The 13,640-nt window shown below is 41.1% G+C and overlaps 1 protein-coding gene across 1 annotated transcript in view; it reads right to left on the bottom strand.

Moving 5' to 3' along the window:
- Positions 1–214: 214 nt before the first annotated feature.
- Positions 215–13,640, bottom strand: part of Ccdc69 (coiled-coil domain containing 69) — a 42,024-nt gene continuing 28,598 nt past the window's right edge. The window contains exons 5-9 of the mRNA XM_005335807.5: positions 5,720–5,793; positions 4,694–4,795; positions 4,139–4,258; positions 3,054–3,151; positions 215–2,336 (exon numbers count right to left, since the gene is read on the bottom strand). Of these exons, the coding sequence (XP_005335864.1) occupies positions 2,159–2,336; positions 3,054–3,151; positions 4,139–4,258; positions 4,694–4,795; positions 5,720–5,793 (572 nt within the window). The 3' untranslated portion in view covers positions 215–2,158. The remainder of the gene's footprint in view (positions 2,337–3,053; positions 3,152–4,138; positions 4,259–4,693; positions 4,796–5,719; positions 5,794–13,640) is intronic.

Raw genomic sequence — 13,640 nt, forward strand, 5'->3', positions numbered from 1 at the left:
CAGGTACAGCGGGCAGCAGCAAACACCTGTGGCAGCAAAGCTAGGACCAGTGGGGGAGGGGGGGCTCTAGTAAGTAGCTGAAGAGGGATCCCAGAACCATCAGTAGGCCACCCAGGCCCAGGGATTTAGTCTTCAAAGATCCCTGCCACTGGCAGAAGCCCTCAGTGAGAATTTACCTCCTTCCTCTTCCAGAAAAACACAGAGACCAAATAAATAAGTTATTGCATGTTTTAGTTTCCATAGCTTGTCGGCCCCAGAGTAAAGGTATGACCAGAGTTGATTTCCATTCACACCCACCACAAGGAAGCCCCCGCTCACCACAACGTGCCCCTTCCTCAGCCCTGCCCCTCTTGATTCAGAAGATGCTTTCTAAAGTGCATTCTGCAGCCTCAAGTGCTTTCAGGGGGTCAGGTGACGGTGGAGAGTAGAAGCTTCATCAAAGAAGTTTGGAAGATGCTGGGGACTTGGTCCCCTTCTTGGAGAATTGCAATGCACTAGCATGTTTAAGTTCTTGAGAGTCCTGCAGGGTGCAGATTTGTTTAACTTGATTGAACCTAGAGCTTCCCAAGATTCTGTGCAGTGGATTCTTTTTCAGTCATGCCTATCAATGTCCAACAGACTAGTGTAACATGGACACACTATGAAAAGAGTTGCATGAAAAATTCCATGAGCATGTCATTCCAGAGCTGGCCTCAGGGCCCCTAGAGAACCTGATTTGCCAAGGCTGGGAAAACAGCTCCACACTCCCCGAGCCCACTCTCTTCCCTGCTTAGCAAGGGAAAGGGAGAAACGCAGACACATCTGAATTTCTAGAGTGGAATTGGATGGAGATTGTATCCAAGGGAATGAAAGAGATGGTCGGGGAAGATGCCACCACAGAATATCTGATGGAAGATGTGGATTGACTTTTCCCACCATCTGGTTCAGGGTCTGTGGCTGGAGCTGGGGGCCTCGGGCAAGATCCTTTGTCTCTTGTGTTCTGTTTGCTCTGCCTGCTAAGGAGGGAGAACACCAGGCAAGGGAGGGGTGTGAGGAAGCACTCTGATGAACATGCTCCATGCAGGGGTTATTATTAGTCTCTAGCTGACCTGAAGCTTCCTGAGAAAAGACTAGAATCTCCTGCTGAGGTCAGTCACTCCAGCCACCCCTTTACTGATGGAGGAGCTGAGGACCACATGGAAGCCTGGGGCCTTGGATCAGGGGTGGCAGAAGGAGGAGTGCAGGAAAGCCTGGGAGGGCAGGTGAAGGTACAGGAAGGAGGAGAAAGGCTGTCATGGATCTGATCTTCCCAGACAGACAGGCGAGGTCCCAGTCCTGACTGTGGGGTCTGCTCCCCTTCTGGTTTCCTCATCTGTAGAGGGATGAGGTTGAATCTCTGCCTGTTGAGGGTCCTCAGACCCTGTAAAATGGCACTGAGACTGAAGGACCAGGAGGGTTGGGGATGAGCCATGTCTGCCAAAGACAGAGGAGCTCTGGCCATTGGTCCTGGGATGACCAGAGTCTGATACCAGGAGTGAGGCTGGCCAGGGTGGCAATCTGGTCCTGCTAGACCCCAGGGCCTTCCGAGACTCCCTTCCAGTCACTGGCTTTTTCCCTGATCCACAGGATGTGTCTAACTCCCAGCCCTTAGTCGGACCTTCAGACAATCCTAGAATTGGACATTAAGTGACTTCAGTCATTTGATAGTGACTGCAATCATCTTGCAGCAGGGGTAAACTGAGGCTAAGAGAAGGCCTGGGCAGAAGTAGAACACCTGGCAAAGTTGGCAAGTCAGTGAGTTGGCAGCAAAGCTGATGAGCTGGGGCCAGAGGTTGTCTCCTCTGTCAGATGGCCAAAGTGGCACAGGCTGCCCCTGGGAAAAGCCTCAGAACTTTCCTGACATAGACAGACAGAAGGCAGAGGGAGGAAAGGCTTCTTCTTGCTTGTTCCCTGGGCCAACTCAAGGAGAGGCACTACTCGGGGCCTCCAATGCCCCATGGGTGATCTTTGTGACACAAGCCCCCCCCAGGGCACACTGGGCATAGACCCAGGCTCCCCAACTCACTCCTACCCTTCTTCCTTCCTGGATAAAGAACTGGTAGGCTCTTGTTGTCTTCTCCAGAAAGTCTTTGGCAGGAGCTATGACCATAGGCATCATGGTGGGCCCAGACCCTGCCCCTTATGTGGCAAGGAAAGAGACCTCGGTGGGGGTAACAGAGGCCAGGGCGAAGGTGGAAGAGGCGTCAGCCCCAAAGACCCGGTACAGCAGCTCCTCCTTCTCCTGCTGCAGCTGTCGCCGCACCTGCGACTCCTTCTCCAGAGCTTCACGGGTCAGAAGCAGGTCTTCTGAGAGCTGCCTGTTGGTGCAGACAGAACCCAGGGTTGCTACCAGGAGCAGCTGCTGCAGGGACCAGCCTATCCCTCTGGGAGGCCTTCCTGAGCTAGGCCACCAGCCCACTCCAGGGCCACACCCCCCAGCCCCTGTCATTTGCAAGAGGCAATTCAATCTGTTGACCAAGTGCATAGTCCTCACAGGCAAAGAGTTCTGGTTGCTCTGAATCTCTGCTCCAGAACCTAGCTGTGTGATCTTGGATGAGTTCTTCACTCTCACTGAATTTCAGTTTCCTCATTCAATACATGGGAATAATAACAATAATAATAGGACTCAGGTCTTCGAATCATTATGAGGATCCCATGACAGAAGATAGAAGGTATTCAATAAGGTATGTCTGATACATGATATGAGCTTTCGTTTACAAAGTCCTTAGAATTGATTCATTCCACGTGAGCCTGTTCAACTCTGGATTTCCCATTTCCCATGTTGGATTCTCCAGTAGAGTCTACTCATCCAAGACAGGGCCACGCAGATAGTGACCAGGGCACTGGGACTTAGGTTTCTAAGCAGAGCTGGTCCATTGGGTTTCCTGACTCACATGGAAAAGGGAAGCCACATTCCCTAGACAGGTCCCGCATCCACCTGTCAATACATTCCCTAGGCTCTTCTGAGACCCTTCCAACTGGAGATTTTGGCAAAAGGGGTGGGGTGGAGGAGAAGAGGCAGGGGGGATAGTTACCTTGACACCACCACCTGATTCCGGGCTCGAACTTGGAGGTCCTCATATTCCTGTTGCAGGGTTGTGATTTTTTCCTCCAGCTTCAGATTTTTTTCTTTCTGTAACAAACCAGAACAGGCTCAGAAAACTACCCAAAATCACATGGTCCAGTGTATACTATGACCTCCTTCTTATCGGTGGTCCCTGAAAACACTCATTCATTCTAGACAAGATGCTACATTTCGTGGAGCAATAAATTCACCAAAAATAAAGCTAAAGAGTTAACAAATGGCTAACAACTTATCATTTTTCTACAGGAAAAAGTTAAAAACAAAGTACAGTCACTCCCATCTCACTTCTCCATCAGTTCATAGAAGAAAGGGTATTTTTTTGTTCTCGTAAAGTCAGAAGGATGTGATCTATATAAACAAAATTAAGTCTGTATGTTTTATCATAAGAATGGTTCAACAGAATTTATAGGGAACATGTGAGATGGTCTGAGGATGTATAGACATGGGGAGGCCAGGGAGACTTCCTCTGGAACAGCACTGTCTATTTGGATTCAGCCCCAAGTTTCTTTTCCTTTTCCTTCCTTCCCCTCTACTGCCTCTCTTTCTTTCTTCCTGTGCAGGGGATTGAAGCCAGTGCATGCTGGGCAAATGCTCTACCACTGAGCTGCATTTCTAACCCCTCAGCCCCAGGTTTCTGAGGCCTCTGTTCTTCCAGAAACAGAACCACCTGTGTCCTCAATACCCTCCGCTCTCTAGCCTTGTCCTTGTGGATCCTGGCCTCCCACATCTGCCTGACCTTTCAGCCTCTTTTCTTCCCTCAATCCCTCCCTGCCTATGACATGTGCTAGCTCCTCCTGATTAGCAGGCTGCCTGTCCCAAAGCATCACCCAAGTTACAGCAACCTAAGTAACCAAGAAAAATGCAGGACCCAGATGGCAAAGAGCCCCTGCCTGGACTGGCCATAGACCAGCTGAAGATGTGAGCTGTGGATGGCAGGTCAAGGCTGGTGTGAACCAGGCTGGGCTTCCCCTGCTTGTTTTACAAAGGAAGTGCCCAGCAAACAGCAGCCTGAGGCTGCAACTCCTAGCCACAGACCACTGTTTCCATGAGGATCAGCCTCTTGTCTAGCTCATGAATCCGATCATTCTTCATCTCGATGACAAAGTGCAAGCTCTCCAGCTCCTGCTCCCAGAACTGGCTGGGACTCCCATAATCCTAGATAGGGACATAGAATGACCTCATCAGACCATCAGGTAGAGAAGGGCATGGACTACCTCCCCCCTTCCCATCCTGCTACCAGCTCACTGATTGACTTTCTTAAGTCCCATCCCTCTCTTGGCCTGTGGTTATGGGTCGATATGTTTCATCTCATTTGACTCTAATAGCACCCTTTGAGGCTTGTGTAGTTCAAGTAGGTTGAGTTGTCTGTGCTAAGTGTTGGGTTTCCTATGTCTACCTGGTTCTGTCTGGATCCATAAGCTGTGTCCTTTACTGAACCATATGCCTTTCTCTGAGCTCCTCAGGCCCTTGTGAAAGTGAGAATGTCAGGTCTGAGCCTTGCCCTTGAAGCTGGGCTCACCTGTCCTGTTGTCCAATCCTAATCTCCCTGGAGAATCAAGAAGGAAAGGCCCCCAGGTGTATTATACCTACCTGAATGTGTTTCTTATAGTTTCGCCTCAGAATGGACTCTTCTACCCTTTTCATCTTGGCCTGAAAGACCTCCAGTTGTGAGGTCAGTCCTGCTATGGTCTCCTGGAGAAAGGAGCAGGAAGGAGGTGATCAAAGTTGGGCTCATGAAAGTGGATGTCACCAGACCCCAAAGAAAGAAAAGTTTGGGGTTCTTTGGCCTAACCTATACAATGATGCAGGTGTAACCTTCTTCAACCACTGCCTGAAATATCCCACCCCCACCTCTTGCTTTATAGCCTTTTGTGGCTCCACAAACCCTTGGGACAAAGAACAGTGAGCCTGGCATTCAAAGCCCATCCAAACCAGGCTAAATTAGTTTTTCCAGCCTTATTGATCTCTGCTTTTCCTGTGGCCAAACATCACATCATTCCTTCAACCACAAGGGATATTCTTATCTCCAGTTTTCCCTTGCTAAGAATTTCTTCCCCCCAGACTTTGACTTCAGCATAGAATAGCCTCCTAATATGGCTTACAGGCTCCTACCTCCTGGCCTTCTCCTTCCTCTTCAGCCTCAGCCTTTCTCCCAAACTCTACACCCCAGGCATTCTGCACTTCCTACAATTCCTCAGGTGTTCCACACTCTCTCTCCCTTTTCCTCTGTGCTTTTTGAAAAAATTGCTTTATTCTACGTAAGGCACACTCACTTCTTATCTTTCTTTACTGAAGAATTCTAACCTATCTTTCAGGTTCCAGCTAAGATCTCATTTTCTCTAAGAAATCTTCCCTAAGCAGCCAGTGAGTGTCTTCTTTGAAGATTTCACAGGTCCCTGGGCATCTACCAGAGCTCTACTCAAACCGTAGCCCATTCAGTCGCCAAGATCCTCCCAACAGTCCTTGGAAAAACAGGACAACCCTAATCACATCTTGAGCTAAGAATCTAGTCACCACATTAAGGGGCCTGGACACATGGAAGATAGTCACTTTGGCCCCTCAAACCTGGAAGCCTTTGGTTTGGGTCCTTCCCTAACCCCACTATACACTTCTCACCTGAAGGGCAGCTTTGGCCTCCTGGAAGGAGTGGGTAAGGGCTTCTTTCTCCTTTTCAAATGAGGCCTGGATGACTGTGGGGAAAGAAGATCTCTATAAGCTCAGATACTTCTCCTCAAAGCCTTCTGGCAAGTCCCTAGGGTCAGGAAGATGCAAATGATCTCCTGGGTCACATTTGGGCCAGAAATGGGGAATGACCTGATCCATCCTTCTACTTTCTAGGCTTACTTGAGAGCTGTGCCAGAAATATAATAGGTATTTAGTAAAAGTTCATGGAAATGGAAACAAATTATATCCTAGTTCATAACTGTGAACTCCACCAGACTGTGCATGCCAACCATACCTCACTGAGGCTATGATCCAAAGATCTCATAGCAAGTTTGTCTACCTTGTACTAGGTCATGTTAAATTCAGAGCGCCAATGCTCTGTAAACTGAGTTAGCCAAATCACAAAGTCATTAAATGACTGCCTGTCAATCAAAGTACAAAGCTATGGCCCATACACTGGATTTGTGGCCTGGAAGTCTACCTGGTCCTTACTCTGCTTCTTCAACACTGAGACTTCGAGAACATCACATCAAACATCTAAGAGTCCTGTTGCCTCAACTGTGAAGTGGGTCAACAAGCCTGCCCTCATTGTCTCCAGGGCTGACTCAAGGATCATATAGAAAAGGACCGGTAAGAGCTTTCCTGTACAGATCTGGAATTGTTATCACTTTCAAAATCAGTACAGTTATATTTATCATCCATCTTCCCATTTTGAAAAATTCCAACCTGTCTCAGCTGAAAGAAGACAATAGAGAAATGGCAAATGGCCAGGAAAAAAAAAAAATCAGAACAAAGAAGACAGGAATGGGAAGTTTAATACTTTGTCCTTTAATTGACAAGAAATAATTTAATGACTTTGTGACCTGGCTAACCTAGCTTATAAAACATTGGCCCTATGCATTTTTCATGGCATGATATGGTACCAGGAGACAAGCTTGCTGCGAGAACTTTGGATCTTGGCCTCAGTGTGGTCGGCATGCACAGTTGAATAGGGTTCACAGATATAAACCAAGGGGGACAAGAAGATGGTAGTGACATCAAAAAGAGTGTTTGATTAGTAATATGATGTGATAGAGCTGTCAAAAATTGGTAAGACCAGTTGTATAAGAACTAATTCCCTAATTTTTTGTTAAGTTGCCTATTAAGACAGGATAAAGTAAGATCAAAGAAAAACACTCCATCCAGTCTGTCCAACTGTGTAGCTATAAAATCTGGATAGAATAAATGGTGCACTTATTTGTGGACTTGAAAAATAAATAGTATGGTGGGCACACAACTGAGTCACCGGTCCCAGCAGCTTGGGAGGCTGGGGCAGGAAGATTGCAAATTTTAGGCCAGCCTTGGCAACTTAATAGAACCCTGTCTAAAAATAAAAATTAAAATGGCTGGGGACGTAGCCCAGTGGTAAAGTACCCCTGGGTTCAATCTCTAGTACTGTAAAAAGGAAAACAAAACAAAACAAAACAAAACAACAACAACAACCAAAAAAAAAAACCAAATGGCTGTAGCAGACTAGGCCAAAGATCAGAATTTGAAGTACTAATGAACTAGCACATTTAAACAAAACCCAAAATCTCTTGTATTCAAATACTGAAAATGTCCAGAATACAATCCAAAATTGTTCAGAATATTAAGAAACAGAAAAATATCAACTTGTCTACAAGACATTCCACAGATGCCTATACTGAGATGATATAAGTGTTGGAATTAATGGAGTCTTTAAGACAGCCCTTATAATAATGTTCTAATAAGTAAGCATGAATACACTCTTGAAAATAATGGAAAACAAGAAATTCTTAGAAAAAAATAGAAGATTAAAAATTAAAAAAAAAGAAAATTTTAGGAGTAAAAAATGTGATTAATGAAAGAACTCATTCTCAAAGATGAAAATCAATAACTGAATGAAGATGATATAAAAAAGAGCCAGTGTACTTCAAGAAAGATCAATAGAAATGATCCCTTCTGATCAACACAGAGAAAAAAATATTGGAAAAAAATGAACAGAGACTCAGGCACCTGTAAGATAATCCTAAAATGTCTAACATTTTATATCACCTGAGTTGAAGAAGAAGAGCATGATATGGAAAGATTATTAAAGAAAGAAGCAATCTGGCAAAATATAGACCTTTCCAGATGAAAGCAGCTCACTGAACCCCAGAGTAAACCAAGCAAAACCCACACACAGATACAGAAATCCATACACATTTCTGAAAACCAGTGACAAAGAGTAAATCTGGAACGGAACCACAAAAAATGGTACATTACTTATAGGGAACATCAGTTTGGATGAATATGGATTTCTTATCAGAAACCTTGGAAAGTAGGGGCTGGGTTGTAGCTCAGTGGTAAAGCCCTTGCCTAGAGCCTAGCATGTACAAGGCCCTGGGTCCCAGCACTGAAACAAAACACCCCCGCCCCAACAAAAACAAAGAAACTAAAAGCAAAAGCAAAAACCAAACAACAACAACAACAAAGACCTTGGAATCTATAAGGAAAAAGAAAGATTTTAGAACTGTTGAAATAAAAGAACATGAAAAAATTTCACTGAATTCTATATTCAGTGAAAATATACTCTAGGAAAGAAAGTGAAATAAAGACATCCTCAGATGGAAAAACCAAAACAAAAGCTATTCATCACCAATAGACCTGCTCTAAAAGAATGACTAAAGGAAATTCTTCAAATGATATCAGAGGGAAACTTGGAACTTCAGGAATGTAGGCAGAAAAACAGAACTGGCAAATACCTGGGTCAATACAATAGACTCTCTTCTTTTGAGTCTTTAAAAATATGATTGATGATTTAAAAGCAAAAAAACCCATAAGCTTTAGTGATGGAGTATTCCAGGTGTTGTAGATGTAAAGCGCAAGACAGGAACAGTGGGCCCACCTTATAAGGGTCTCACTTCTCATGGTTCCAGTTACTTGTAGTCAGCCACAGTTCAAAAATACTAAATGGAAAATTCCAGAAACAAACAACTCAGACATTTTAAGTAACACTTATTACAGTACATTTTTATAATTGTTTTATTTTATTTATAGGTATTGTTGCTAATCTCACTGTGCCTAACTTATGAATTAAATTTTATCATAAATATGTACATAAGGAAAAAACTGGTACATACAGGGTTGACGCTTCCTATAGTTTCAGGCATCACTGGGGGTCATGAAATAGCTCTCCCATGGATAAGGGGGTACTACAACAAAAAGGGAGAGGACAGAGGAAACTTCATGATGGTAAGTTTTCTACATACTATTTAAAGTTGTAAAATACGAATTTGAAGTAGACAAGTTAATGTATTATAATCATTAGAACAATCACAAAACACACAAAGAGACAGAGTAAGAAAAGCAATAGATAAATTAAAATGGAATACTGTACTAAAAGTTGCTGAAATACTCCAAAATGAAGCAGGAGAGGAAACAGGTTAAAAGCAAAGAAAACAAACAGAAAACAAGTATTAAAATGAAAGATCTAATTACAAGCATTAAATGTTTAAACACACCAAATAAAAGAGTATATCAGAATGGATTAAAAACAAAAAAAAAATAAAAAGTGATATGCTTATCTTAGTAAGCTTTCCATCGCTGTTACAAAATACCTGAGATAATAAACCTAAAAGAAAGAAAGGTTTACTTTGACTCATGGTTCCATAGGAAAAAGAAGCATTTACTAATAAAGATGTAGTAACTGTATTAATTTTAAACAAAGAACTGAAAGGTGTAATAGACAAATATACCATTATAGTTAGAGACTTCAGCATTTCTCAGTATCCAGTAGAAAACAGACAGAAAATCAGCAAGAACGTATAACTGGATGCTACCATCAACTGAACTTAATCTATTTGATTGATATATAAAATATTCACCCTAAACATAGAAGAATATAATTTCTTTTTAAGTACACATGACAGCTTCATAAAATAAACTATATCCTGAATCATAAAATAAACCTTAACAAATTACAAAAGTAGAAAAAATAAGAACGATGTTCTTATTCTCTGACTGTACTGGAAAATAATGGAAATCAATAACACATTGAAAACCTGAAAAATCTCTAGACTTGGAAATGTACTTCTAAATATTCAATGAACCAAAGAGGAAATCTCAAGAAAAATTAAAAAATGTTTTGAACTTTTAAAGATAAAAATACAAAATATTGATTGTGGGATGTGGATAAATGGTATGTAAAGGAAATTTATAGAATTAAATGCAAACATGAAGGAGGTTTCAAATAAATCATCTAAGCTTCTAGCTTAAGAAATCAGAAAAAGAAGGGCTAACTAGTAGAAAGAAATAAAAACAGAAATCAATGAGATTGAAAATGGACAAAGAGGGGGAAAAAATCAATGAAGCCAAAAGAGTTTCTTTGAAAGACTGCAAAGGAAAAAGAACACAAATTATGAACATTGGGAATAGAAGAGGGGAAATCACTACAGATACAACAGACATTTGGAATGATGTTAAGAGAATACTGAAAATCAATTCAATCACTATATGCTAATATGGTCTAAATGAGAAAAAGCACAGGATCTTATTATATAGGTCATAGATCTATGTAATTTAATGCACATAAATTTGACAACTTGGATGAAATATACCAATTCCTCTAAAACTACAAACTACTAAAAACTCACCCAAAGTGAAATATATAACCTGGACATTCCTGAAATCATTAAAATAACTGAATTTGTAGTTAAGTGCATTCTGGAAAAGAAATGTCCAAGCACTGGCAAATTCTACTAAACATTTAAAAATAACATAACACAAATTGCATCTTTTTTTAAACACAAATTCTACCTAATCTCTTCTAGAAACAGAAGACAAGGGAGTATTTCCCAACTCACTCCATGAGGCAAGCTTTATCCTGATACCAAAACCAGACAGACAAAAAAAAAAAAAAAGAAACTACACACAAATCTGTCTAATGAATATAGCAGACATCATCAATAAAACATTAGCAAATCGAATTCAGCAATATGAAAATGGGATTTATGCAAGACTGATTAAATATCTGAAAATCAATTCAATCACTATATGCTAATATGGTCTAAATGAGAAAAAGTACAAGATTCTTATTATAGGTCATAGATCTATATAAGATCATAAAACTTTGGAAGGAACATAGAAAAAAAATCTTTTAACCTGGATTTTAGCAGAGTTCACAAACATGACATCAAAAGTATAATAAAGAAAAAATAATAAAAAAACAAACTTTAACAAAATTGAAAGCTGTGCTTTTTGAAAGACGTTATTGAGAGAATAATAATGCTCCCTACAGAGTAGGGGAAAATATTCGCAAATACAAAGAACTTGCATTCAAAATATAAGGAGGTCTCTCAGAATTCAACAGTGAAGAACCAATAAATTTAACAACATGGGAAAAAGACATGGGCAGACATTTGACCAAAAAGGACATGCAGACAGCAAATTTATTATTAAAACGCAAATTAAGGCCATGATGAGATGTCACTGCACTAACATTACAATAGCTTAAATAAAAGCCGGTGACAACAACACAGGCTGGCAAGAAGGAACAGTGCACCTGATCCTTCACTGGTGGGCAGTGTCAACTGGTGGCCACTCTGAAAACCAGCTCAGCCATTTCTTATAAAGCTGCAGACATTTACTAAATGAACTACCAACCCCACTCCTATGTATTTACCCCAGAGAAATGGATACTGACATCCACACAACAACCTGGACATGAAAGTTTAGAAGAGCTCTATTCCTAATCACCTCAGGCTGGCCACAACCCAAGTGTCCTGCAACAGAAAGGTGTGAAGAATGGACCACAACTCAGCAAAGAAAAAGAAAGAATTATTGCAATGCACAGCAACTGGAGTGAGCCTCAGGGGCATCGTGATGGGCAAAAGAAACCAATGAAAACAGTCATATAGTATTATTTCATTTATACAATAGCTCCCCAAAGACAAAGCTCTAATGATGGAGAACAGATCAGTGCTGACAGGGAGGATGTGAATGTGAAAGGGTAGTTCCAGAGAGCTTGGGGGCAGGGTAATAGAACTGTTTTATATCCGAATTGTGATGATGGTTTCATGAATCAATATGTGCATTAGAATTTATGGAACTGTACACCAAAAAAAGTCAAATTTCTTGTATGATAATTACAAAAATAAAAACAAAAATAGAAAAAAAGAATCATTGAATGTAGAAAATCACTAGTCTCTGCCTCCCCCCAAATAAATGATTTCCCACATATCTTCCCCAAGTCATGCTTTTATTTATTCATTTAATGTACACTTATGTAGCACTTAATATGTGCCAAACCATTTAAAAATAACAATTAGGGGCTGGGATTGTGGCTTAGCGGTAGAGCACTCTCCTAGCATGGGCGGGACCTGGGTACGATCCTCTGCACCACATAAAAATAAAGGCTTTGTGTTATGTCCATCTACACTTAAAAAATAAATATTAAAAAAATAACTATTAATGAATTCTGACTGATGGGAAGAATATAAGACAGGAAATCCCTTTCCCTCTGAGTTTTGGAGTGGGCTACTTTTTTTGGGGGGGGGGTACCAGAGATTGAACTCAGGGGTGCTTAATCACTGAGCCCCATCCCCAGCCCTTTTGTATATTTTATCTACAGACAGGGTCTCACTGAGTTGATTAGGGCCTTGCTAAGTTGCTGAGGCTGATTTTGAACTCATGATCCTCTAGCCTCTGCCTCCTGAGTTGCTGGGATTACAGGTGTGTGCCATAGGCTCAGCTAGGCAAATTTTTATTCCACAGATTTATAGTCATAAAACTAATATCAAAGCAACGTTTGGAGAACAAGTTTCTCCCATAAAACCTTATAAGGCAGAGAAAGTAAATTTTAGGGAGTAATGGAACTGAGATTCAAGGAAGCTGAGTGACAATCCCAGTTTATTTCAAGCCGTGTTAGTACTGAAACAAAATGCTTTGAATTCCCAAGAAAAGGCTTCAATCCCATTTTGAGATGTTTTGCGCTAATGTTGCAATATATTTCAAAATTCTTAAAATTGTTCTGACCTCTGTTCTAGTTACTTGATTTTGGGGAAATCTAAGGATTTAATGTGAAATGAAGGCATGTCTTTATGTAAAAGATATTTAGAGCAGTATTATTTATAAGAGCTAAAATCTTGATGTCCAGACTCACAGGAAATAAGCAAAACCATGAGTGCTATCGTCTAATCTTTTTTTTTTAATTTTTAAATTTGTTTTAAGTAGTTATACATGACAGTAGAATGCATTTATGCACTTTGATATATCATACATATATGGCTATAATTTCATTTTTTTAGTGTAATATGATGTTGCAGAATCATATTGGTCATGTAGTCACATATATCCATACAGTATTAATGTTTGTTTCATTCTACCATCTTTCCTATCCCCACATCCCCTCTCCTCCCCTCCCATCACTTCTCTCTACCTAATCTAAGGTAACACTACTCTTCCCTAGTGCCCCCTGCCTTATTGTGAACTAGCATCTGCATATTAGAGAAAACATTCAGCCTTTGGTTTTGTGGGATTGGCTTATTTCACTTAGCATGATATTCTCCGACTCCAACAATTTACTGGCAAATGCCATAATTTCACTCTTATTTAAAGCTAATAATATTCTATTGAGTATATATACCACACTTTTTAAAATCTATTCATCTATTGAAGGACACCTAGGTTGGTTTGATAGTCTAGCTATTGTGAATTGAGCTGCTATAAACATTAATGTGGCTACGTCACTACAGTATGTTGATCCTTTGGGTATAAACTAAGGAGTGGGAAGCTGGGTCAAATGGTGGTTCCATTCCAAGTTTTCTGAGGAATCTCCATACTGCTTTCCATAGTGGTTATACCAATTTGCAGTCCCACTAGCAATGTATGAGTG

The sequence above is a fragment of the Ictidomys tridecemlineatus genome, chromosome 1 (genome assembly GCF_052094955.1).
Source record: "Ictidomys tridecemlineatus isolate mIctTri1 chromosome 1, mIctTri1.hap1, whole genome shotgun sequence".
Classification (NCBI taxonomy): domain Eukaryota; kingdom Metazoa; phylum Chordata; class Mammalia; order Rodentia; family Sciuridae; genus Ictidomys; species Ictidomys tridecemlineatus.